The sequence below is a fragment of the Nerophis ophidion genome, linkage group LG02 (assembly GCF_033978795.1).
Source record: "Nerophis ophidion isolate RoL-2023_Sa linkage group LG02, RoL_Noph_v1.0, whole genome shotgun sequence".
In the NCBI taxonomy this organism is placed as follows: Eukaryota; Metazoa; Chordata; class Actinopteri; order Syngnathiformes; family Syngnathidae; genus Nerophis; species Nerophis ophidion.
In genome coordinates, this window is record NC_084612.1 from 52,439,161 (window position 1) to 52,465,483 (window position 26,323).

Genomic DNA, 26,323 nt, shown 5'->3' on the forward strand with positions numbered 1-26,323 from the left:
CGCCAAAAATGTCACGTGTTCTAGGATTTTTTTTGTTAGCAATGTGTTCTAAGATTTTTTGTGTTAGCAACATAATTCAAACAGTTATGGACAGATTTTGATATTCAAAGGAAATGTCCAATAAACACTTCCTCTTATCTGTGACTAGTAGGAGCACATATTACCCAGCCCCTGTGCAGAGGATTCTGGGAGATGTAGTTCATTTTCAGATTCACTAAAGAACCACCCCAAAAAACTACACACACCAAGTTTTTGTTTGATACAGTCACACGTCGCAGCAATAATGTGAAAACTTTAAAACCAAAAATATGGCGGCACTTACAAAACCGTTACAACAATATTTAAGTATGATAAAGTGTGCATTTTTTCAAAATAAACACCCATATCCGTGGTTTAGGCACAGAATGTATTGTGGAGGTTCAACGCAATGACAATTGAGAAAAAGAGACGGCCAGGGGGGTTCAGCGAAGTGGACTTTCAAATACCTCCACCCAGTCAAAGATCTGCTCGTCGCTGGCCATATCCTCCAGCAGGAGCCGCTCCAGCTGCTGGCTCAGCTCTTCTGGGGACAAAGTCTTCTTGGACAGAGCAGCTTCAGGGCCCGAGACGTCCGACAGGATGAACTCCAGCTTCTGCGCCAGAGGGAACAAGAGTCTTCAATGAGCAGCCTCCAAAAGCAGGTTGACAGGAATCCATTGAGCACCTGTTGCGAGATAAAGGCCTGGACGTCATCTCCCTCTGGCAGAAGGTCAGTCCAGCTGAGGCCGGCTTCTCTCCACAGAGACCCCACAGCTCTATGGCTCTGCAGTTGACAATGAGTGTTAATTTGTCGTTATAGATAGGCACATGTGAGATTTAACTGAGGAGTGGCTCAAATACCTCAAAGTGCGGCAGGATACTCACAACTAGGGCTGGACCATTATGGCAAAAATAATAATCACAATTATATTTATTGATATTGTAATCACGATTAATTACAGAATTATCCATTAACTTGAAAACATGAGTATTGTACCAGCAAAACGCAACTTTAAAACAACAGATAAAAATTAGTAATGAATAAACCAAAATAAGTAAAATAATGGGAATAACACTTTATTTAAATAACAATAGCAATATAAAACAATAATATTCAGTTTTTACTTTTCCATTTATTTATGTTTATATTCATTTTAACACCATACAGTGTGTGCTTTTTGTGTCAAATAAAATGTATTTGGAAAATTGTGAGCAGTATTTTAGGTCAAAGCATTACAATTGTGTAAATGTATCAGTTTAAGATAAATTTAAGTTCATTATTTTTGTGTGAGGTACTTTTTTGAAACCTTTAATTAAAAAATTAATTTGCGGATGTTGCACACAAGTATTATTATTGTGAAAGGGGAAGTGTGCTGCTGTTCTCGGCTTGACGTGTAAAGGCGACTTGAGGCTGTTAAAAAAAAGAGAGAGCGCGTCCCAAGTTGTGACTACTGTCGTGTTTGTACATTGATCTTATATCCATGATGTCGTTCACAACACAACAGATAAGATGTGTTGTGTGTATGATTTTTTGCACATTTCATGGCAGCTCCCGCCATCAGTGTGTGAATGTGTGTGTAAATGGGTGAATGTGGAAATAGTGTCAAAGCGCTTTGAGTTCCTTAAAAAAAGGTAGAAAAGCGTTTACCATTGATGTTACATCCATGATGGCGTTCACAACACAACAGATGACATGTGTTGTGCGTGTATGATTGTTTTTACATGTGTTGTGCGTGTATGATTGTTTTTACATTGATGTTACATTCATGATGCAGTTATACATGGGTGTATTGGTGTCAGCTTTAGCATCGTAGTTTAGTCACCGATTCAAGTGACCACCTCCACATTGTTGAGTGTTTTTGGGAAGAAAGAGCTTTACCAGACACATTATTTTCCCAAACAAATGTTACGTCTTTTCACAATGACAACATTTCACTTACATTTATGTAAATTTCCCTGATATTATTTTGCGTTTATCAGTGAATTCTGTTTTATTAGCCCATTCAGCGACTCTGTCCGCTGCTACGCCAACGCGAAAATCATATGCCTTACTTTTTTGTTGAGTTCAGTGATTATTGATTAGGCATACTAGTCATGTGTCAAACAATACAGTAAGATACCAAACTTCTAGTGGCCATGTTTTTTTCACTCTTCTGCTCCTCTTCTGTTCCACCGTCACAAGCTTTGGAATTTGCATGCACATTACACTGCCCTTTTTTCCCCGATCATTATATTTTCATGATCGTGAGAAGCCCTAACCAAAATCAAAATTCGATGAATTTTCCAATATACAACTCCACATATTGTAAATAAAGAAAACATGCTTACCATGTGTTTGCATAGTATGTGCAGTGTTTCAGATATGAGGACTCCTGCTCTTCCCACAGGGAGCAGAGGTTTGCTTAATTCACTGCAGACACACACAAACACAGACTTTAATGCACACAAGGAGAAAACTAACAACAAACTCAAATCCAAAGGTTGTAAAAGGTACCTGAAGAGCTCTCGCATAGAGAAGGCCCCCTCCCTCAGTACCGGGCTGAGCAGCTGGGCCAGGTACAGCCAGATGTGAGGAATATCAATGGCCATGTCGTCCGCCTGCTCCAAGATGTCAGAAAACCTTAAGACACAAAGAAGGGCACTCATTTTTTGCAGCAAAATAACATTTTATTGCCGTTTAGAAAAAGGGTGTTTGGGCAATTCTCATTTTCCTATCGAACATGTCACATGGACCCTGATTCGTGTAAACATAAGAGAACTAGCAACACATACAATATTCAATAAGGCCTGGAAAAATTGGCTGCTGCGAAACCAAAACTGTAATCATAATCGATAGGCTACTGGTATAGATAAATGTGTAAATATGTATTTGATCAATTGTTTGATCTACTCATGAAATGCACAAGGTACATTTGTGACAAAGAGTCTACAGCACCATGTTTGGAATTTTACATATTTGAGATTTAAAATCTGTGTGCTTGTTTCAATTGTGTTTGTCTCAATTTTGACATCAGCTACCCTGGGGACTGCTGTTGGAAATTAGACATTGGCTATAATCTCAGTTATTTACATGTCAAATGTTCATTTATATACATTGTCCCTTTTAAATAAACTACATCTCTCACAAGTGGCCTTTTTCAGGCAATATGAGCACAGCACTGAATGTTAGCAGTGTGAAGGTAACCATAGAACCAACTCATAATAAATGAAATGTATTTTACTGTACGACAAGCAACATAACTATAAAACACCTTCCTGTTCCCTCTGTCAAGGCAATCAATCTACTTATGATTTTACACTTTGGTTTAGAGGGGTCATATTATCATTATTTTTCTACACGTAAGCACTTCCTTGTAGTCTATATAAAATATCCATCCATCCATCCATCTTCTTCCGCTTATCCGAGGTCGGGTCCCGGGGGCAGCAGCCTAAGCAGGGAAGCCCAAACTTTCCTCCCCTCAGCCACTTCGTCCAGCTCTTCCCGGGGGATCCCGAGGCGTTCCCAGGCCAGCCGGGAGACATAGTCTTCCCAACGTTACCTGGGTCTTCCCCGTGGCCTCCTAAAGGTTGGACGTGCCCTAAACACCTCCCTAGAGAGGCGTTCGGGTGGCATCCTGACCAGATGCCCGAACCACCTCATCTGGCTCCTCCCGATGTGGAGGAGCAGCGGCTTTACTTTGAGCTCCCCCCGGATGGCAGAGCTTCTCCCCCTATCTCTAAGGGAGATCCCCACCACCCGGCGGAGGAAACTAATTTTGTCTGCTTGTACCCGTGATATTGTCCTTTCGGTCATAACCCAAAGCTCCTGACCATAGGTGAGGATGGGAACGTAGATCGACCAGTAAATTGAGAGCTTTACCTCTCGGCTCAGCTCTTTCTTCACCACAACTGATCAATACAGCGTCCGCATTATTGAAGACGCCGCACCGATCCGCCTGTCGATCTCACGATCCACTCTTCCCTCACTTGTGAACAAGACTCCTAGGTACTTGAACTACTTCACTTGGGGCTTGGTCTCCTCCCAACCGGGAGATGGCACTCCACCCTTTTCTGGCCATACATGATGGTCAAAATGTTGCACGGATTTTATTTTCCAGACCACCTGTCTCTTAAGGATGTGCCATTTTGTGGACAATCTAATTTACGTGCCCCCATTACGACAGCGTTTTCTCCCTGTCAGCCTTGTTTTAGTTTTTAACGCTTCCATATCAGGTCTGCTGACAGATATAAGTTACAAATATATGCTATTAGAAATGGAGGATGCATGTGCACGTAGGAGCCAGTCGGACTTACAAAAGGATAGAGACAAAGAAGGAACTGATTAATAAAATGGCGGACTCGAGCAAACTATATACCCCATATTGAGATATCTGGTGAAGTCACATGTTGATGAATGTCACAAGTCAATGGCCCCGTTTACACTGCACACCAAATCTATTTTTTGCCCCCATCGTTTGGCATCAGATTCAGACCACATCAGGAGGTAGTCTGAATCCGATTGGAATCTGATCTTTTCAAATGTGACTTCAGTCTAAATGCAAGGCGACCCGAATATGACTTTTTCGTCACCTTTGGGCGAGCTACGTCATTCATGTGCGCCAGGAAAGATATAGCTGCCAGTGGAAATGGTTCGGTGGCCACAGATGGAGTGCTGGCTGTCCAAGGTCGGGACCAAGGGTGGAACACTCATCTGTGCATCGGTTGGGGACGTCTCTGCGCTGCTGACCTGTCTCTGCTCGGGATGGTCTCCTGCTGGCCCCACTATGGACTGGACTCTCACTATTATGTTATATCCACTATGGACTGGACTCTCACTATTATGTTAGATCCACTATGGACTGGACTCTCATACTATTATGTTAGATCCACTATGGACTGGACTCTCACACAATTATGTTAGATCCACTATGGACTGGACTCTCACACTATTATGTTAGAGCCACTATGGACTTGATTCTCATACTATTATGTTAGATCAGAATCAGAATCAGACAGATTCTCACTATTATGTTAGATCCACTATGGACTGGACTCTCACTATTACGTTAGATCCACTATGGACTGGACTTTCACTAATACTGTTGGATCCACTATGGACTGGACTCTCATACTATTATGTTAGATCCACTATAGACTGGACTCTTACACTATTATGTTAGATCCACTATGGACTGGACTCACACTATTATGTTACATCCACTATGGACTGGACTCTCACTATTGTGTTAGATCCACTATGGACTGGACTCTCACAATATCATGTTAGATCCTCTATGGACTGGACTCACAATATTATGCTAGATCCACTATGGACTGGACTTCACACTATTATGTTAGATCCACTATGGACTGGATTATCACACTATTATGTTAAATCCACTATGTACTGGACTCACACTATTATGATAGATCCACTATCTACTGGACTCTCACACTATTATGTTGGATCCACTATTGCCTAGACCCTCACACTATTATGTTAGATCCACTATGGACTGGACTCTCACCCTATTATGTTAGATTCACTATGGACTGGACTCTCACACTATTATGTTAGATCCACTAAGGACTGGACTCTCACACTATTATGTTAGATCCACCATGGACTGGACTATCACATCTCTATGTTAAATCCACTATGGAATGGAATCTCACACTATTATGATAGATCCACTATGAGTTGAGTTGAGTTTAAGTTTATTTCAAACATGCAAGCATACAACATGATACATCACAATTTCCAATTTCTCTTTTTAACATGTTCGAAAAGGAGTAGTGAGGAAGCAGAGCTTATTTAATCCTATCCCTTTTCTTTTACATAACAGTTGCTGAATTTTTTGTTCACTTCCTGTTCTCAATGTAATCACAATCTACTCCCTAATTAATCACAATAAAAATAAATAAATAAATAATTGATGAAGTAAGTTTTATTCCATATGATGAGATAAGTAAGATTATTTTGAGAATGAAAGACTGAATGAGGTGAATAAATTCAGAATGTTTATCTTGGTTCTTCTTTTTTGTACTTTGTAAACACTTCCAGTTTAAAGAGTTTCTTGAAGTGTATCATATTAGTACATTGTTTGATTGCTTTGTTTAATCCATAATTTAATTCCACATACTGATATACAGAAGGTCTTAATTGTTGTACGTGCGTACAAATGTTTTAAATTACATTTTTCTCTCAGATTATATTTTCCTCTTTTGTTGAGAAGAATTGTTGTATATTCTTGAGTAGCAGGTTATAATTTGCTTTGTGTATAATTTTAGCTGTTTGCAATTTCACAATGTTGTGGAATTTCAGTATCTTTGATTCAATAAATAAAGGGTTTGTATGTTCTTTGTATCCAGCATTATGTATTATTCTAACTAAACTTTTTTTGTAACACTGTTAGTGAATGAAGTGTACTTTTGTAATTATTTCCCCATATTTCTACACAGTAACTCAGATATGGTAACACCAGTGAGCAGTAAAGAATATGAAGTGATCTTTGGTCTGACTCTAGAACATATTTGGCTTTATTCATTATTGACGTGTTTCTTGCTACTTTATGTTGTATATTTTTTACATGAGATTTTTAGTTCAATTTATCATCAATACCTAAAAATTTGGTTTCATTTACTCTTTCAATTTCTACTGTTACCAAATAGCATTATTTTAGTTTTACTGAGATTCAATGATAGTCTGTTTTTGTCACGAAGATTTCATTCATTCATTTATCCTGCTCCATTTCATCTATGATATTCCACAGCATGTAGTTGTCTTCTTGAAGGGTCTTCATTTGTTGGCGCATATCTTCTTGAAGGGTCTTCATTTGTTGGAACATCTCAGCGGCTTAAGTTTTCCTGGTGTTGTTCTGAGTTTGCAGACTTTCTATATTTTGCTGCAGACTTTTCACATCTTGTTTGTGTTCTATGGACTGGACTCTCACACTATTATGTTAGATCCACTATGGACTGGACTCTCACAATATCATGTTAGGTCCACTATGGAATGGACTCTCACTATTATGTTAGATCCACTATGGACTGGACTCTCACATAATTATGTTAGAATCACTATGGACTGGACTCACAATATTATGCTAGATCCACTGTGGACTGGACTTTCACACTATTATGTTAGATCCACTATGGACTGGACTCTCACACTATTATGTTAGATCCACTATGGACTGGACTCTCACACTATTATGTTAGCTCCACTAAGGACTGGACTCTCACCCTATTATGTTAGATCCACCATGGACTGGACTCTCACTATTATTTTATATCCACCATGGACTGGACTCTCACTTTTATGTTAGATCCACTATGGACTGGACTCTCACTATTATGATAGATCCACTATGGACTGGACTATCACACTATTATGTTAGATCCACTATGGACTGGACTCTCACTATTATGTTAGATCCACTATGAACTGGACTCTCACTATTATGTTAGATCCACTATGGACTGGACTCTCACACTATTATGTTAGCTCCACTATGGACTGGACTATCACACTATTATGTTAGATCCACTATGAACTGGACTCTCACTATTATGTTAGATCCACTATGGACTGGACTCTCACACTATTATGTTAGCTCCACTATGGACTGGACTCTCACACTATTATGTTAGATCCACTATGGACTGGACTCTCACACTATTATGCTAGATCCACTCGACATCCATTGCACCGGTCGCCCTGTGTGTGTGTGCGTGTGTGTGTGGGTGGGGGGTTACCGTCCAAGGTTTCTCATTGTCATCCCATTGGGTTGAATTTTTCTTGCCCTGATGTGGGATCTGAGCCAAGGATGTCGTTGTGGCTTGTGCAGCCCTTTGAGACACTCATGATTTAGGGCTATATAAGTAAACATTGATTGATTTACTGATTGATTGACTTTGGCCTGCAGTGTAATTAAGTCTTGTTTGGAACAAGAGAAAATTAATTTATAATTTTTTTTCAATGCCTTCTTGAATTCACATTTTCAGCTTTTATGGGGAACTCAAATACACAAAAAGAAGAACAAGAAAAGTGGGTTTTGCAGGATAGATAATAAATGGTGACCTATGATTACACTGATCTACATTCAACAAACCTCCTGGTTTATATCTTAACCCTTCTAACCTCGGGGCCAAACTTCCCCACAACAGCCCACTCAAATATTAACTCTCAATTACTCTTTTGAAATCGTATTCAATCAAACCTACTTACAGTTTAACAGGATAAACCTTGTCAAATAATTAAACATTATCAAGCCTTGGGTCAGGTTGATTACATAAATAAATGGTAATCCAATATACTGCAAAAGAAGGGATACACAAAACTAATGAAAAATACATTTGCATACAACTACGCAGTGCCTATATAAATACATTCTAACTTAAGAACAAAGAATAATAAAATTATTTGTGTTTCTTAAATAAACTAAACTAAAATTTAAGTGCAAATGAAAATGCAGCTTGACCACTTTAGTCTTAATTTTTGTGCTTCAGAAAATTCTCTATGATTTTACCTCCAGACTTCTTTTTTAGATATTGTCATTACTGCCACAAGTGATGGAAAAGTGTATTACAACTACGTACCGCTGCAACCAACACGGACCACAGATGAAAAACAGATATTTTTTGGGCGGCCTTCTAACTTATTGTTAAGAAACACTGGTCTACATAACATGAATTGGATATGGTTTGGTGTAAATTTTGCTTCACAGTTAACTTTTCCTTGGTGTTGAGCAGTTAATCCAATTTCAAACTGGTCCATGTTGACAAGAGTCCCGTGTGAAACGTCATGAAGTATTTATTTCACAGACATCAGAGCAGGCGGGAGGGAATTAAAGGAGGAGGAATAACAAACAAGGCTGTTGAATGCAGTCTGGGCTCGGCGGAGGGGAAGAAGGCTGACTGAGATAGCATGTACAAGGATTCTCACTGTTGAAAAAAAGACTGCAAAACCCAGCATTTAAAGCGTGCAAGCTCACAACACGTTTCAACCTTAATCCTTGTGATTTACTCAAAAGACAACAACTGTATTTGTTTGCACGAATACATTTAAATTTGACCTACAGTGTATTTAAATAAGACATGATGAATGCAATTATTCTACTTCTGATTTGACGCTTTGGCATTGTTTAAAGAGGTCATATAATTTTTTTCTATATTCCAAACAATTCCTTGTGGTCTACATCAGTGGGGGGGATTATTATTATTTTTTTCATGAAAAAGGGAGGTTTTTTGGGTTGGTGCACTAATTGTAAGTGTATTTTTGGGTTGGTGCGCTAATTTTAAGTGTATCTTGTGTTTTTTATGTTGATTTAATAAAAATTAAAAAAAATTAAAAAAAATAAAAAATTATTCTGCGGTCCATGACCAATCGAGCCCGTTGGTTCGGGACCACTGGTCTACATAACATGTAATGGTGGTTCTGTTACATAGATTATGTTTTACAGACCATCTTCAAGGTGCTTTCTGACCGATTCTTACGGATGTCCCGTTTTGTGGGCAGTCCTGCTTACATGCATCCACTTTGACAGCATTTTCTCCCGGCAGCCTTTTTGTAGCTTTTTTTAGCACTTCTTTAGCGAGTCTACTGACAGATATAAGTTCGCCTATTGCTTGTATTCCGTCACGTGACTTCTTCCAGGAAGTGAAAAGCAGTTGTGATAGACCCAGCCAAGATGGCTGTTGTACAGCAAATAGCGCACAAACGGAGTACACAAGGGGCCTAGATCTTCCTACAAAATACAGATACAAGCAAAAAAATCCAACTATGCAATGGAATAGATCTATACTTTATCAAAAAAGAAGATTTGTGGATTGATGTCAAGGATTATATGTCCATCGTGCTCCCAGACATATGGAACTATTGCGCTCCAGATATCATTCTACACCACAATTAAACTTGGAGGTCTACAACTTCTTTGTGTGTGTCTGGGTCAAGGACATTGGTATCAAAACTCTCCTTACTCTTAGGTTTTGCTCAAATTTGATTTATTTTATTTAGATTCGCAGAGTTGGTGCTTTTCTGAACATTCGTAACAAACATGTGTTTAAGAAATACAAATAATATCAACATGATACTTAAATGGGAAATAATAAAGTTAAAAGTATATCAAACAAACAAAGTGATCACTGCAAACTTGTGCATTATTTGACTCTGCTCCCTTGGACTGGAGTGTGAGCTGCTTTTCTTGTCGTTTTGTAAAATGTTGCACTCCTCTGCCCTTTTTGATTACCTCTCGAGGAACTCTGAAGAGACATTTATCCTTTTTACGATTTGAACGATTCGTACAGCCGAAAAGAACACAAGCATAGGGTGTTTTTTATTGGAGAAAGGCTAAATGCTGCCTTGTACCCATTGACCACCAAGCATATTTAATGGCCTTTGATTGATTGATTTAAACTTGTATTAGTAGATTGCACAGTACAGTACATATTCCGTACAATTGACCACCAAATTGTAATACCCAAATAAGTTTTTCAAGTTGTTTAAGTCGGGGTCCACTTAAATCAATTCAAGGACGGGATGTGAGCTGGACGTAACGTCAGTAACATCCAATAAATACGCTACTTTGTATTTGAAAAGGCAACAGCGCAGGATACATGTGCATGTACGAGCCAGTCTGCCCCAAAACAAGAGGACAGAAAAAAAGAAGGAACTTATTGACTGGACTGCAATGGCGCAAAAGCCTTTTGGGTAAATTCATACCATCTATGAACGCTGACATCACCAATGAGAAGAACGTCACAAATGGGGCAAATTCCAAACGGCTTTTGAGGATGTATGAAAGGAGGCAACATTGTTTTATAAACATCTCCGACACGCCTCATTGGTTTGATTTCAAATTTTGGGGACTTATGCAGTTTTTGAATACACAAAAACCGGTACCAATTGGTTAGAAAAGTTGGTTTTGCATTATAGGTCCCCTTTAACACAAGTACCCCACATTGTAGCAACATTTATAGAGGAACATCCTCATAATTCTCTGCTAGGCCAACATAAATTGAGTAGTGTGAGGAAAGGAAGTGGACTGACCCTTTGTAGAACTGCTGTTTTGGCAGGGTTCCCTGCTGCACCAGCTGGAAGAAGAGCTGGCCCATTTGGTTTCGTGTGATCTGACTGCGCTCCAGGGTCGACTCTACCCCGACCCGCACAAACACATGCAGCTGGGGTCCCGAAACCAGCTCGGCCACACACTGGACAGCTTCCTGCAGAGGAGGCGACAACGGTCAAAGAAAGGATCGTTGAGGGAAGTTTGTGAATCTCAGCACCTTATAGTCATTGATGTGTAGGAACTCGTCAACAATGGACTTGGACTTTCTCTCTATCTCCTGCTCGGACAGGACTGGCCCCTCCAGTGCCTGTGCGGCCAGCTCAGGTTTGACTGTGCCAGTAACACAACAGCAGTGTCAGTCTGCTCTTATCTTGTGTAACTTGGCAAGTTGACCAGCCTTTCTCACCCAGTTCTTGGATACTGCTGCACTCCAGCTTGGGCTTGTCCTCAGTGACACTGGGTCTCTGGGGCTCGGTTGCTGCATATTCCTTCTCCTTCCGTGCCTCCTCCATGGTCTGACTATCTCGCAGGTCCTTGGAGCTGTCCCCCCTGTTGAATGAAGCGGGCCTCGATGTTACCGGCGCAGGGATGTGTGGTTTATCGCTACGGTCTTTGGCTGTGCTGCATCGACTGCTGGAAGGAGCACAAATAGTTATATATTAGACAGAAAGGTGCACATGAACTATAACGAGATCAGATAGCTCAGTTACAGCTAATTTTATTACCTATTCTGTTTTATTACCTGTTCTGTGTTATATGTTTTATGTTGCACGATTGTACCAAGAAAAGTTCCTAGTTTGTGAACCCGTTCTCAAACAATGGCAATAAAAACTATTCTGATTCTGATTCAATGAAGCATACGTACCCAGACCTATGAACAGGTCATATTTGCAGCAGTCCTATATAAACGTGTACAGTTTTCTGTAGCACAAACCAATCAGGTGCACCGTATGAGTACACAGCCAGTTTGGTGTGTGAGTAGGGAGGAAGAAAACTGTAGCATGTCCAAAACGCAAGTAATGTTATAAGGGGTGTTGGGTTCAGATTGTTTTATTTGTGCAAATGTAGTTTGGCCAAAATAGTTGCAAATTCAAAATGATCATACTCAAACATTTTACTTGATGTTCAATTATTCGCTGTATTTAGGTGTTTTCCTCCAATTTCAGACACTTTTAATGCAATATAGTGTATCCGGAAAGTATTTACAGCGCTTCACATTTTGCACAATATGTTATCTTACAGCCAAATGGAATACATTTATTTTACCCCTCAAAATTCTACTCAATAGGTAGTGCTTTAACTTCTTCTAAATCACTAATCCTTGCCTCCATGTTGACAAATATAGTAAGGTTCTTACAAGTATCATTATCACTGCAGGACTCCTATGCTTCACTAGACACCATAGGAGGGTACAATAGCTCACCGCTAACAGCAAGCAAGCACTCTGAATGTAAACAAATGCCATGGGTGGATCTACACGGACATCCACTGTAAAGATACAAAGTACAAGAGCTTGTCTAGTCGAGCGTTCCTGGTTCAATCCCTGGCTTCCGCCATCCCAGTCAAGTCCGTTGTGTCCTTGAGCAAGACATTTCACCCTTGCTCCTAATTCGTCGTGGTTAGGGCAGCTCCCACCATCAGTGCGTGATTGTGTGAGTGAATAAGTTAACAAGTATAATCCATTTACCATCTTTATTATCACAAATTATTTTGTCTGATTTATTGTAAAAACTGGTCAGGGATCTTTAATTACAAACCCCGTTTCCATATAAATTGGGAAATTGTGTAAGAGGTAAATAAAAAAAGAATATATCCATCCATCCATCCATTTGCTACCACTTATTCCCTTAGGGGTCGCGGGGGGCGCTGGTGCCTATCTCAGCTACAATCGGGCGGAAGGCGGTTTACACCCTGGACAAGTCGCCACCTCATTGCAGGGCCAACACAGATTGACAGACAGCATACACACTAACATTCACACACTAGGGCCAATTTAGTGTTGCCAATCAACCTATCCCCAGGTGCATGTCTTTGGAAGTGGGAGGAAGCCGGAGTACCCGGAGGGAACCCACGCATTTACGGGGAGGACATGCAAACACCACACAGAATGATTTGCAAATCCTTTTCAACCCATATTCAATTGAATGCACTACAAATACCAGATATTTGATGTTCAAACTCATAAACTTTATTTTTTTTTTTGTAAATGATAATTAACTTTGAATTTCATGGCTGCAACACGTGCCAAAGTAGTTGGGAAAGGGCATGTTCCCCACTGTGTTACATCACATTTTCTTTTAACAACACTCAACAAACTTTTGGGAACTGAGGAAACTAATTATTGAAGCTTTGAAAGAGTAATTCGTTCCCATTCTTGTTTTATGTAGAGCTTCAGTTGTTCAACAGTCTGGGGTCTCCGCTGTCGTATTTTACGCTTCATGAAGCGCCACACATTTTCGATGGGAGACAGGTCTAGACTGCAGGCGGGCCAGGAAAGTACCCTCACTCTTTTTTTACGAAGCCACACTGTTGTAACACGTGCCGAATGTGGCATTGTCTTGCTGAAATAAGCAGGGGCGTCCATGAAAAAGACGGCGCTTAGATGGCAGCATATGTTGTTCCAAAACTTGTATGTACCTTTCAGCATTAATGGTGCCTTTACAGATGTGCAAGTTACCTATACCTTGGGCACTAATACACCCCCATACCATCACAGATGCTGGCTTTTGAACTTTGGACCGATAACAGTTTAATTCCCCTTTGGTCCGGATGACACGATGTCGAATATTTCCGAAAACAATTTGAAATGTGGACTCGTCAGACCACAGAACACTTTTCCACTTTGCATCAGTCCATCTTAGATGATCTCGGGCCCAGAAAAGCCGGCGGCGTTTCTGGATGTTGTTGATAAATGGCTTTCGCTTTGCATAGTAGAGCTTTAACTTGCACTTACAGATGTAGCAACGAACAGTATTTAGTGACACTGGTTTTCTGAAGTGACCCTGAGCCCATGTGGTGATATCCTTCAGAGATTGATGTCGGTTTTTGATACAGTGCCGTCTGAGGGATTGAAGGTCACGGTCATTCAATGTTGGTTTCCGGTCATGCCGCTTACGTGGAGTGATTTCTCCAGATTCTCTGAAACTTTTAAAGATATTATGGACCGTAAATGTTGAAATGCCTAAATTTCTTGCAATTGCACTTTGAGAAACGTTGTTCTTAAACTGTTTGACTATTTGCTCACGCAGTTGTGGACAAAGGGGTGTACCTTGCCCCATCCTTTCTTGTGAAATACTGAGCATTTTTTGGGAAGCTGTTTTTATACCCAATCATGGCAGCCACATGTTCCCAATTAGCCTGCACACCTGTGGGATGTTCCAAATAAGTGTTTGATGAGCATTCCTCAACTTTATCAGTATTTATTGCCACCTTTTCCGATTTCTTTGTCACATGTTGCTGGCATCAAATTCTAAAGTTAATGATTATTTGCAAAAAGAAAAAATGTTTATCAGTTTGAACATCAATTATGTTGTCTTTGTAGCATATTCAACTGAATATGGGTTGAAAATGATTTGCAAATCATTATATTCCGTTTATATTTTGTCCACTAACGACGCAGAGATCATTATCCATGCGTTTGTTACGTCTCGTCTCGACTACTGTAACGTATTATTTTCGGGTCTCCCCATGTCTAGCATTAAACGATTACAGTTGGTACAAAATGTGGCTGCTAGACTTTTGACAAGAACAAGAAAGTTTGATCATATTACGCCTATACTGGCTCACCTGCACTGGCTTCCAGTGCACTTAAGATGTGACTTTAAGGTTTTACTACTTATGTATTAAATACTACACGGTTTAGCTCCATCCTATCTTGCCGATTGTACCATATGTCCCGGCAAGAAATCTGCGTTCAAAAGACTCTGGCTTATTAGTGATTCCTAAAGCCCAAAAAAAAGTCAGCGGGCTATAGAGCGTTTTCCGTTCGGGCTCCAGTACTCTGGAATGCCCTCCCGGTAACAGTTCAAGATGCTACCTCAGTAGAAGCATTTAAGTCTCACCCTAAAACTAGCCTTTGAATAAACCTCCTTTTTAGACCAGTTGATCTGCTGCTTCTTTTCTTTTTCTCCTCTGTCCCCCCCTCCCTTGTGGAGGGGGTCCAGTCCGATAGCCATGGATGAAGTACTGGATGAAGTACTGGCTGTTCAGAGTCAGGACCCAGGATGGACCGCTCGTCGGGACCCAGGATGGACCGCTCGCCTGTGTATCGGTTGGGGACATCTCTACGCTGCTGATCAGACTCCGCTTGGGATGGTTTCCTATGGACAGGACTCTCGCTGCTGTCTTGGATCCGCTTTGAACTGAACTCTCGCGGCTGTGTTGGAGCCACTATGGATTGAACTTTCACAGTATCATGTTAGACCCGCTCGACATCCATTGCTTCCGGTCACCTGGGGGGGGTTGCCCACATATGAGGTCCTCTCCAAGGTTCTCATAGTCATCATTGTCACTGGCGTCCCACTGGGTGTGAGTTCTCCTTGCCCACTGGGTGTGAGTTTTCCTTGCCCTTATGTGGGTTCTTCCGAGGATGTCGTACTCGTTTGTACAGTCCTTTGAGACATTTGTGATTTAGGGCTATATAAATAAACATTGATTGATTCCAAAGACATGCACCTGGGGATAGGTTGATTGGCAACACTAAATTGGCCCTAGTGTGTGAATGTGAGTGTGAATGTTGTCTGTCTATCTGTGTTGGCCCTGCGATGAGGTGGCGACTTGTCCAGGGTGTACCCTGCCTTCCGCCCGATTGTAGCTGAGATAGGCGCCAGCGCCCCCCGCGACCCCGAAAGGGAATAAGCGGTAGAAAATGGATGGATGGATGATTGATATTTACATCTAACACAATTTCCCAACTCATATGGAAATGGGGTTTGTATTTAATTACAAACTCATGAACTTTATTTTCTCTTTGCAAATAATAATCAACTTAGAATTTCATGGCTGCAACACGTACCAAAGTAGTTGGGAAACGCATGTTCACCACTGTGTTACATGGCCTTTCCTTTTAACAACACTCAAACGTTTGGGAACTGAGGAGTCACATATTTAAGCTTCTCAGGTGGAAACCTTTCCCATTCTTGCTTGATGTACAGCTTAAGTTGTTCAACAGTCCGTGGGTCTACGTTGTGGTATTTTAGGCTTCATAATGCGCACACATTTTCAATGGGAGACAGGTCTGGACTGCAGGCGGGCCAGGAAAGTACCCGCACTCTTTTACTATGAAGCCACGTTGATTTAACACGTGGCTAGGCATTGTCTTGCTGAAATAGGCAGGGGCGTCCATGGTAACGTTGCTTGGATGGCAACATATGTTGCTCCAAAACCCTTTATGTACCTTTCAGCATTAATGGCGCCTTCACAGATGTGTAAGTTACCCATGTCTTGGGCACCAATACACCCCCATACCATCACAGATGCTGGCTTTTCAACTTTGCTCCTATAACAATCCGGATGGTTCTTTTCCTCTTTGGAATTGTGGACTTGTCAGACCACAAAACACTTTTCCACTTTGTGTCAGTCCATCTAAGATGAGCTCAGGCCCAGCGGAAGACGACGGTGTTTCTGGGCGTTGTTGATTAACGGTTTTCGCCTTGCATAGGAGAGTTTTAACTTGCACTTACAGATGTAGCGACCAACTGTAGTTACTGACAGTGGGTTTCTGAAGTATTCCTGAGCCTGTGTGGTGATATCCTTTACACACTGATGTCGCTTGTTAATGCAGTACAGCTTGAGGGATCGAAGATCACGGGCTTAGCTGCTTACGTGCAGTGATTTCTCCAGATTGTCTGAGCCCTTTGATGATATTACGGACCGTAGATGGTGAAATCCCTAAACTCTTTGCAATAGCTGGTTGAGAAAGGTTTTTTCTTAAACTGTTCAACAATTTGCTCACGCATTTGTTGACAAAGTGGTGACCCTCTCTCCATCCTTGTTTGTGAATGACTGAGCATTTCATGGAATCCACTTTTATACCCAATCATGGCACCCACCTGTTCCCAATTAGCTTGCACACCTGTGGGATGTTCCAAATAACTGTTTGATGAGCATTCCTCAACTTTAATAGTATTTATTGCCACCTTTCCCAACTTCTTTGTCACATGTTGCTGGCGTGAAATTCTAAAGTTAATGATTATTTGCAACAACAAAAAAAAGTTTATCAGTTTGAACTTCAAATACGTTGTCTTGGTAGTGCATTCAATTGAATATGGGTTGAAAATGATTTGCAAATCATTGTATTCCGTTTATATTTACATCTAACACAATTTCCCAACTCATATGGAAATGGGGTTTGTACTTGGTATCGAATTGATACCTACATTTGTGGTATCATCCAAAACTAATGTAAAGTACCCAAACTACAAAAGGAATGAGTGACTATTACATTTGAACAGAAGTGGAGCTAGAACATGTTAAAACAGAAAATAAGCAGATATTAACAGTAAATTAATAATCAATTTTTACGGTTTGTCCCTCATAATGTAGACAAAATAATAGGTAAATAAATGACACAATGTGTTACTGCATATGTCAGACTAATTAGGGGCCTTTGTTTGTTTACTTACTAATAATAGACAAGTTGTCTAGAAGTTAACTTTCTTATTTAATGACAAAATTCTTATTTGATTACAGTAGGAAACGTATGTTTAATGTATGAACATATTTTCTGTTAAAATAAAGCCAATAATTACATGACTTTGAGGTCCCCTTTATTTTGAAAAGCATCAAAATACATTTTGGTACCGGTATCAAAATAATGGTATCAGCACAACCCTATTTGGAGAACAAAAATAAAAAATGGTGGAATCGTGCAGGCGTCTCCCAGAATACCTCTACTATGTATGGAGATAACCACTGGCACATTTCAAACCGCTTGTTTGGAACACAGCAAGATACACAGTATATTTTATTTTATATAATAAATATCTGTGCAACACCTCCATGGTTTGAATTACATTTTTAGGACTTACAAGATTCCCAAATAGACAAAATCTGGTGCCAATAGGGTTTTAAATTTGATTTGAAAGCACAAGCCTGCAGCCTTTCCTCACCTTCCCAAGTTCCGCCCCGAGTCAAAGTCTTGGTTTTGTGGAGAAGCTAACAAGGCGGGCTTAGACGGCAGCAGCGCAGAGTAGCGGTTGGGGCTGCTGCCGCCCCGTGAAGAATCTGAAAAGAAAGAAACATCTCCACGATCCAGAGAAGAATAAAAGAAGAAACAATAACATTATTTATAAACATTACATTAAGGTTGTTCAATACAAACAGTTGCTTAAAACTCAAATGTAGGCAGCCAAAAGTATGGCGACACAACGTTGAAAAATCAAACCTGAATCGCTGGCCTTGGCTCCACCGCTGCTGCCCTTCACCCATGTGCCAGGGCGAGGGCCCAGCTGGATCTTCTCGTCTGTCGGCGGCTACGGAGTCAAGAAGTACAATATTTTACAGGTCTATGATCATCTGCATTGTATTTTTATTTTTGGCTCCCATTAACATCCATCCATTACTTTTCTACATGGTTTGGTCGTTATTGGGTCACGTGTAAGCTCTGGACTATCTCAGCTGACTTCGGGCAAGAGGCACGGTACAGCCTGGATTGGCTGTCGGCATGTAAACAAACAACCATTCACTTAACAATGTATAGAGTACATAGTTTACAACCAACTGCATACTTTTGGAACGTGGAAAGAAGCCGGACTACCAGGATAAAAGGCATTGGGAAAACATGTAAACTCCGCACACAGAAGTCCGAATGCGGGTTTGGAACCGTCTGAAATAAACTCCAAAATCTGATGTGCGTTTTTTTAAAACGAGAGTCTCCAGCAAGGGGAGCCTGGAAAACTTAGTGGACTAGTTACAGGCAGCATTGGCCAGAGTAACCAGCAGGGGAAGCAAGAGATGCTGAGGACAGAGGGGAGCATAATAGACATTATTAGTAGCCATGTTAATGAAGCAGTGTAATAGACATTATTAATAGCCATGTTAATGAAGCAGTGTAATAGACATTATTAATAGCCATGTTAATGAAGCAGTGTAATAGGCATTATTAGTAGCCATGTTAATGAAGCAGTGTAATAGGCATTATTAATAGCCATGTTAATGAAGCAGTGTAATAGACATTATTAGTAGCCATGTTAATGAAGCAGTGTAATAGACATCATTAATAGTCATGGAAATGAAGGAGTGTAATAGACCAGAGGTTCTCAACCTTTTTTCAGTGATGTACCACGCGCTGTGATTTTTTTTTTAATTCAAGTACCCCCTAATCAGAGCAAATCATTTTTGGTTGAAAAAAAGAGATAAAGAAGTAAAATACAGCACTATGTCATCAGTTTCTGATTTATTAAATTGTATAACAGTGCAAAATATTGCTCATTTATAGTGGTCTTTCTTGATCTCCTTGGAAAAAAGATAACTATAACCAAAAACTTGTTGAAAAATGAACAAGTGATTCAATTATAAATTAAGATATCTACACATAGAATTAATCATCAACTTAAAGAGCCCTCTTTGGAGATTGTAATAGAGATCCATCTGATTCATGAACTTAATTCTAAACATTTCTTCACAAAAAAAGAAATCTTTAACATCAATATTTATGGAACATGTCCACAAAAAAATCTAGCTGTCAACACTGAATATTGCATTGTTGCATTTCTTTTCACAGTTTATGAACTTACATTCATATTTTGTTGAAATATTATTCAATAAATATATTCATCAGGGATTTTTGAATTGTTGCTATTTTTAGAATATTTTAAAAAATTCTCAAGTACCCCTTGGCATACCTTCAAGTACCCCAGGGGGTACTCGTACCCCCATTTGAGAACCAATCTAATAGACATTATTAATACCCATGTTAAAGAAGCAGTGAAATAGACATTATTAATAGTCATGTTAATGACGCAGTGTAATAGACATTATTAATAGCCATGTTAACAACGCAGTGTAATAGACATTATTAATAGCCATGTTAATGAAGCAGTGTAATAGACATTATTAATAGCCATGTTAATGAAGCAGTGTAATAGACATTATTAATAGCCATCTTAATGAAGCTGTGTAGTAGACATTATTAATTGTCATGTTAATAAAGCAGTGTATTAGACATTAAATAATAGCCATGTTAATGAAGCAGTGTAATAGACATTATTAATAGTCATGTTAATGAAGCAGTGTAATATACATTAGTAATAGTCATGCAGCTGAGATAGGCTCCACCCCCTCCCCCATATGTCAAGGAAGCAGTGTAATAGACATTATTAATAGCCATGTTAATGAAGCACGGTGGAAGAGGGGTTAGTGTGTCTGCCTCACAATGCGAAGGTCCTGAGTAGTCCTGAGTTTAATACTGGGCTCGGGATCTTTCTGTGTGGAGTTTGCATGTCCTCCCCCGTGACTGCGTGGGTTCCCTCCGGTGAAAGGTTGATTGGCAACACTAAATTGGCCCTAGTGCGTGAATGTGAGTGCGGATGTTGTCTGACTATCTGTATTGGCCCTGCGATGAGGTGGCGACTTGTGGCTTGTGTACACCGCCTTCCGCCCGAAAGCAGCTGAGATAGGCTCCAGTGACCCCCCGCGACCTCAAAAATGGACAAGCGGTAGAAATGGATGGTTAATGAAGCACAATGATTTCCAAACTTGTGACCAATGTGAAAAAGACTCAAATATGGGGCCAAAATGATAGACATCTGAATGTGTTAATCAATTCGCAACAGATAAGAATCAAGACTTCATCAAGAGATGGTCATGCAGGATCCTGCTGTGTTGTCAATGGAAACTTGACTGTGACGAAAGAGCATGCTTTACACTGAATTTTCATACCACATTTTTATGCACTGAATATTTTTCAAAGAAATTGTCAGCATAATTTGATGGAAAAAAAAAATCAGGTCACAAAATTCTAATGGAAAAACTTCAGTGTCAAAACAAGCTTTTGTAAAAAAGACACAAATTAACCTCATACAATGCGTTAAAAGTTTTTTAAACATGGACAGTATGTCAGTAAACAGCTGGACAAGGCCTATTATGGAGGAAAGGTAGGATCAATAGCAACATAATGTTGAATGTAGCGCTAATGTTGTGTTTAACTTAGCATCAACATTTGCATTTCAAAATAAAGCTAAATGGTAAAAGAAGGGGATTTCTCTACATCACAATAACTCACCAATTTTATACTCTAACAGTTTATGGATTTAATGTATAGTAATGTTTTCTCATGAGGAATCTGAAATATTGCAGATGAAATAAAAAATCAATTATAAGATCCTTAATTTAGATTATAGTTGAGACATTTTTTAAGATGGCTGACATTATTTATTCCTGGATGTTACAAAAAGTAACTGCCTCTTATTTATTACTTTTATAATAAGTCTCTTATTTCTTCAATCAATCAATAAATCAGTCAATCAATCATTCAAAGATTATTTATATAACCCTATATCGCAAGTGTCTCAAAGGGCTGCACAGGCCACAACGACATCCTGGGCTCAGATCCCACATCAGGGCAAGAAAAAACTCAACCCAGAGGGATACAATGAGCAACATTGGAGAGGACCGACGTGAGGTCTTAATATATTAAGATTTTTGGCAAAATATATCTTCTTCATGTTCATCCATGTATGTCGCCTTATTTGATTGAATCACAGGACATTTTTAACATTGTGAATGGAGGCTTGTTTGTTGCCGTAGCAAAACAAACAAAACAGAACCAGTATTTCCAGTATGAACTGGATTTCCAGACAAAATGTTTTAGTTTTTAATGCTGAGCAGATGAGACATATATACTGTGTACAAGTGACAAACATTGGAGGGGGAAGACAGAGCGGCCGTAGTTCTTTTGTAGTATAGAAAAAGGCAATGGGCCAATACCGATAAATGTCAAATATCTGCTAAAATCGGTCAATCTCCAGTAAAAGTAGTCTCTTTTCCCAATCAACTTATTTATTTTTATTCAATTTTTGAAAAGAAATGAACATTTACTTGCCAGGAATTCTGCACTACTTTGTTAAATTGCTCTTGATGGTCAAATCATTTAGCGATACGTCTGTGGTGCAGCTACAATAATTGACACGCGCCTTATGCAATGATGAACATTCACAGAAGAGTAGACCTGATGAGACTGAACCAGAAATGGGCCACAAAGACTGTATTAGTGGAATCTTATATGAAGTTCAAATTATATTTGGGTGATCTGCTATGCACTGCTCCTTTTAGACATGTTTTATACATCAGCTTGACAAAAGGAAGTAGGTGTTGGTGAACATCAGCATGACTCACCTTGGAAAACTTGGGGATCTTGTTGGGGTCAATTGTCCTGCTGTTCTTGGTCATAGGCACTGTATTCCAGATCTCTTCTCTTGGCATTCGCTGTTCTCGCTGTTCTCTGGGATCTATGGAACAAATGATCAAATAAAAGCACAGTTAAAGTCAACAGATGCTGAATTTTAAAGGCAAGCTAGAAACCTGGAGAGAAGTGAGAAAGCAGGCCTGACCTCGTCTCTTGTTTTCCTTGGAGAGCAGCTGCTGGTGCACTTTTCTTTGCTCCTCCTGCTCTTCAATTTTGGCATCCTGGTGGATCTGCTCAATAGTTTTTGGCCCCTGATCAGCTCTTCTGGACACCCAATTGTTCTGCAGACATGACAACCACACAGCTTGAGCTGAAGACATGGCTACTAAAACTGGGTTCTAGAATAGTATCGGTGGTGACATAGTCAGTACATTTTGTGCCAACTCATGAGTCTTGTGTGTGCTGGTTTGAAAATAAAGTTCCTAGAATGCTAGAAACCAGACAGAAAAAAGAAGAAGCACGGTCATATCGTGCAAGTAACATCTTAAATGTAGGCAAACTTTGTCGGCCTTCAGACGCAAAAAGCTGACTGAAGATACAACACTGGTGCTGCAGTTCCAGTGACAACAAGGACACTTCCTTATTGAGCATCGATCAACAATCACGACGAGCGAGATGCATTCTCAGACCCAGGAATTATGAGTCTGCTTTTTTTATTTTACATCTCTTGTGTTCTGTATTGTTGCTGAATTTTGCTGTAACAATTTTGATATTTATATTACACACTGACACTATTATGTTATATCCACTATGGACTGGACTCTCATTATTATGTTGGATCCACTATGGACTGGACTCTCACAATATTAAGTTAGATCCACTATGGACTGGACTCTCACACTATTATGTTAGATCCACTATGGACTGGACTCTCACGATTATGTTAGATCCACTATGGACTGGACTTTCACACTCTTATGTTAGATCCACTATGGACTGGACTCTCACAATGTTATGTTAGATCCACTATGGACTGGACTCTCACGATATTATGCTAGATCCACTCGACGTCCATTGCACCAGTCGTCTGCAACCTTCTCAAGGTTGAGTTTTTTCTTGCCCTGATGTGGGATCTGAGCCGAGAATGTCGTGGCTTGTGCAGCCTTTTGAGACACTCGTGCCTTAGGGCTATATAGTAAACATTGATTGATTGATTGATTGAAGTACTAATTTCAAAAGTACCAATGTGGTACTCCAGTGGTATTACCTCAAATGTGACCAATACCAATTTCAAATTACAAACAATCATTTAAAGCATCCAACTGTGGTCCAATATGCTGATTTTGTGTTTTAACAAAGACAAGCACTGCCCAAGTGATTGATGTTGATTAATACTAGCAATATAATTGGACAGATGCACTGCAAGGCTTGAATTCCTGTCCCTTGTGCCAATGACATTAAAAGCCTGTGTTTGGTATGGAAGGAACACTTTCATCTAAACAGATGTCTCTTTCAAAGTAGCAGTAGAGCGGAAAAACAAAATGCCTCAATATTGGAGCTATTATCATATATATCTGATTTATGTCTCCAAAAGATTTCAAAAGTTTGCAAATACATAGATGTGCTCAAAATAGTATTAATCTCACGTAAACTCCTGAGTCAATTTGAAAAATAGAGAGGAAGCCATAGAGGAGGAACCACAGATCTCCCGTCCAAAGGCAAAACCTAGTAACTCACTTCTAGTTGAATTTGAGAAAACAAAGGAAAACCAATCTATCTTAATGCTGTCTTACAAAGATCTACAAAGTCATCAAACATATAGATGTTTTCTTGCCGATTGAGCCATGGATTGAATCTGCTCTCATGAACGTGTGCCCTTTCTCCAGATATTTTATCACAATCTCGGGTGGGCCCCATTCTGCGTTTGCACATTGGGCAAGAGCCGTGTACAGCGTTCAGTTTTTATTTCGACATCCACTGTTATCTGCCCAAAAGAGTATGCAAACAATACATTTAATGAAGGTGCTTGCAACGTCATGGGCCAATCTTCCAAATATCCCCTTGTGCCATAATTTCACATAATCAGGTTGACCGTCGGCCCCCATTCGTGCAAATGTCTCATTAAAGACAATAAGGCGACTGACAAAGAAGCTCCGATTGGTACCTTGAGATACTAGGTTTTTTTGTTGTATCTACGCGGTTATGTGGTAGTTGCTAGGTCCTGCCATGCGCGTAACAGCTTACTTACAGAACAAATTACAATATCGCATACACTAATGTAACGCATATCACCTAGGAACTCCTAAATTATTATCAGCTCAGTTTTGACCAAAATTGAGTTACTGGGTTTTGCCTTTGGACGGGAGAGATCCCTTAACCATCAGCAACAATGTTAATCAAGCAGACTTTGTGAGAGCCAACAACTATTACGTTGGAAAAATTATGATCTAAGAATATAAAGAAGATGAGCAATAAGTTTTAGAAGCCGAGTGCTAAACTTTATTGTGACACTAGCATTAGCATTGCTAGGTCCTAAACATACAAACTAACCATGATAAACCATAATAAAAAAAAACAATTTCCACTCTTGCTGGGATGTCAACCGACAGGACGCTCACATAATTCCGTTTGGATGAAGATTCAATCACAATCCTCACAAAGGGTTAAAAAAAAGTTGTTGCAAGTAGCGTCTTCTTCACCACATCGAGACGGGAAAGTGGACCAGCCTGTGTGACCAGCAGGTGAGAGATGAATGAATTATAATCTAGAGTTTACTTTGAGCACGTTTGACACCAATCAGAAGCAGCCACCGGCTCAGTGGGTCAACAATAGCAGCCTAAGCTAGCATTAGCTCACTGGTATCAATGTGTCGCTAAAAAAGTCTGTCTACGTTAGTTAGCACTTATAAAAACAATATTACTCAGAGTATAATGATGCAACAGAGGGCGGCCCATCTGTTGAATCAATTGTTAGCTATTTATTTACCATTTAGAATGCATAAAAAAGCCAAGAGTGTGTTCTTGTATTACATGAAGATTGTGAACAATAAACAGCACACCTCTTTCCAATGGTTGCGTATTTCCAGTATGACTGACCTAATAATATGGTCAGAATGCAGAAGCATTACTAATGTGACGTAGAATTTACAGAAAACGGGGTGGAATATTCAAAATGGCTGACTGAATTTGTCACATTTTGTGATGATTACACGGTATTTTCACATACTTTGCAGATTTAAAATACAATTGGATATGTTTAATGGATACAAAAAAACACAAATAAGACATAAAGCCAACCTGTTTTTCCACTCTACTGCTACTTTAAAGTAGCTTGACAGCACTCTCCACTTGCATACTAACATTTGGGTCATTCAGGATTTTTGCAATGACAAAATGGGAGACAAATACCACAATGATGCGTTCAACACTCACCAATCTTAGATCGATGACATCCTGCAACATGAAGCGTATCCGAGACGACGTTTTCTTCTCCTTCACTATTTTTTCCATCTGATTAAAATATTGGTCCATTCGAGGCTAAGCAGAGAGGGGAAGGAATATTTAAAAAATAGTAAGGTTCACTCACATTATTCAACTAAGAGAGACGTTAGTTGAGTTTCAAAATGATGATCAGGCTGACCTTGGCCTTCTTAAAGTCCAGGTCTTTGCCAATGGTGGTGAGCAGCCTGCATAAGCACTCCAAAGACTCTTTGTCGTGGTTCTTCAGCAGCTTGATCACACACTCATGCATGATGACCTCGGTCAGCATCTTCAGCTTAAAAAGCTCCCCGATGAACTTGATGTTGCCGATGGATCGCCTCCGAGCCTTGTCCTTGGCCTCCTCCAGCTCTTCCTGCAGCCTCTCGCGCTCTGTGGACTGGGGGACAAAATTGAAAAATGAGAGCTCGCCTTCA

At 39.9% G+C, this 26,323-nt stretch overlaps 1 protein-coding gene across 5 annotated transcripts in view; it reads right to left on the reverse strand.

The window, feature by feature from the left end:
- The window catches only part of LOC133542286 (eukaryotic translation initiation factor 4 gamma 3-like), a 163,324-nt gene that overhangs the window by 20,909 nt on the left and 116,092 nt on the right, over positions 1 to 26,323 (reverse strand). For 3 of the 5 annotated variants that reach the window (XM_061886294.1, XM_061886285.1, XM_061886277.1), the window contains exons 20-32: positions 26,050 to 26,286; positions 25,842 to 25,946; positions 22,616 to 22,751; positions 22,401 to 22,513; positions 18,451 to 18,538; positions 18,176 to 18,308; positions 11,473 to 11,699; positions 11,284 to 11,396; positions 11,048 to 11,220; positions 2,513 to 2,638; positions 2,347 to 2,428; positions 704 to 802; positions 486 to 632 (exon numbers count right to left, since the gene is read on the reverse strand). In XM_061886294.1, coding sequence (XP_061742278.1) covers positions 486 to 632; positions 704 to 802; positions 2,347 to 2,428; positions 2,513 to 2,638; positions 11,048 to 11,220; positions 11,284 to 11,396; positions 11,473 to 11,699; positions 18,176 to 18,308; positions 18,451 to 18,538; positions 22,401 to 22,513; positions 22,616 to 22,751; positions 25,842 to 25,946; positions 26,050 to 26,286 — 1,779 coding nt within the window. The remainder of the gene's footprint in view (positions 1 to 485; positions 633 to 703; positions 803 to 2,346; positions 2,429 to 2,512; positions 2,639 to 11,047; positions 11,221 to 11,283; positions 11,397 to 11,472; positions 11,700 to 18,175; positions 18,309 to 18,450; positions 18,539 to 22,400; positions 22,514 to 22,615; positions 22,752 to 25,841; positions 25,947 to 26,049; positions 26,287 to 26,323) is intronic. The other 2 variants (XM_061886308.1, XM_061886301.1) reach the window with 1 other exon arrangement.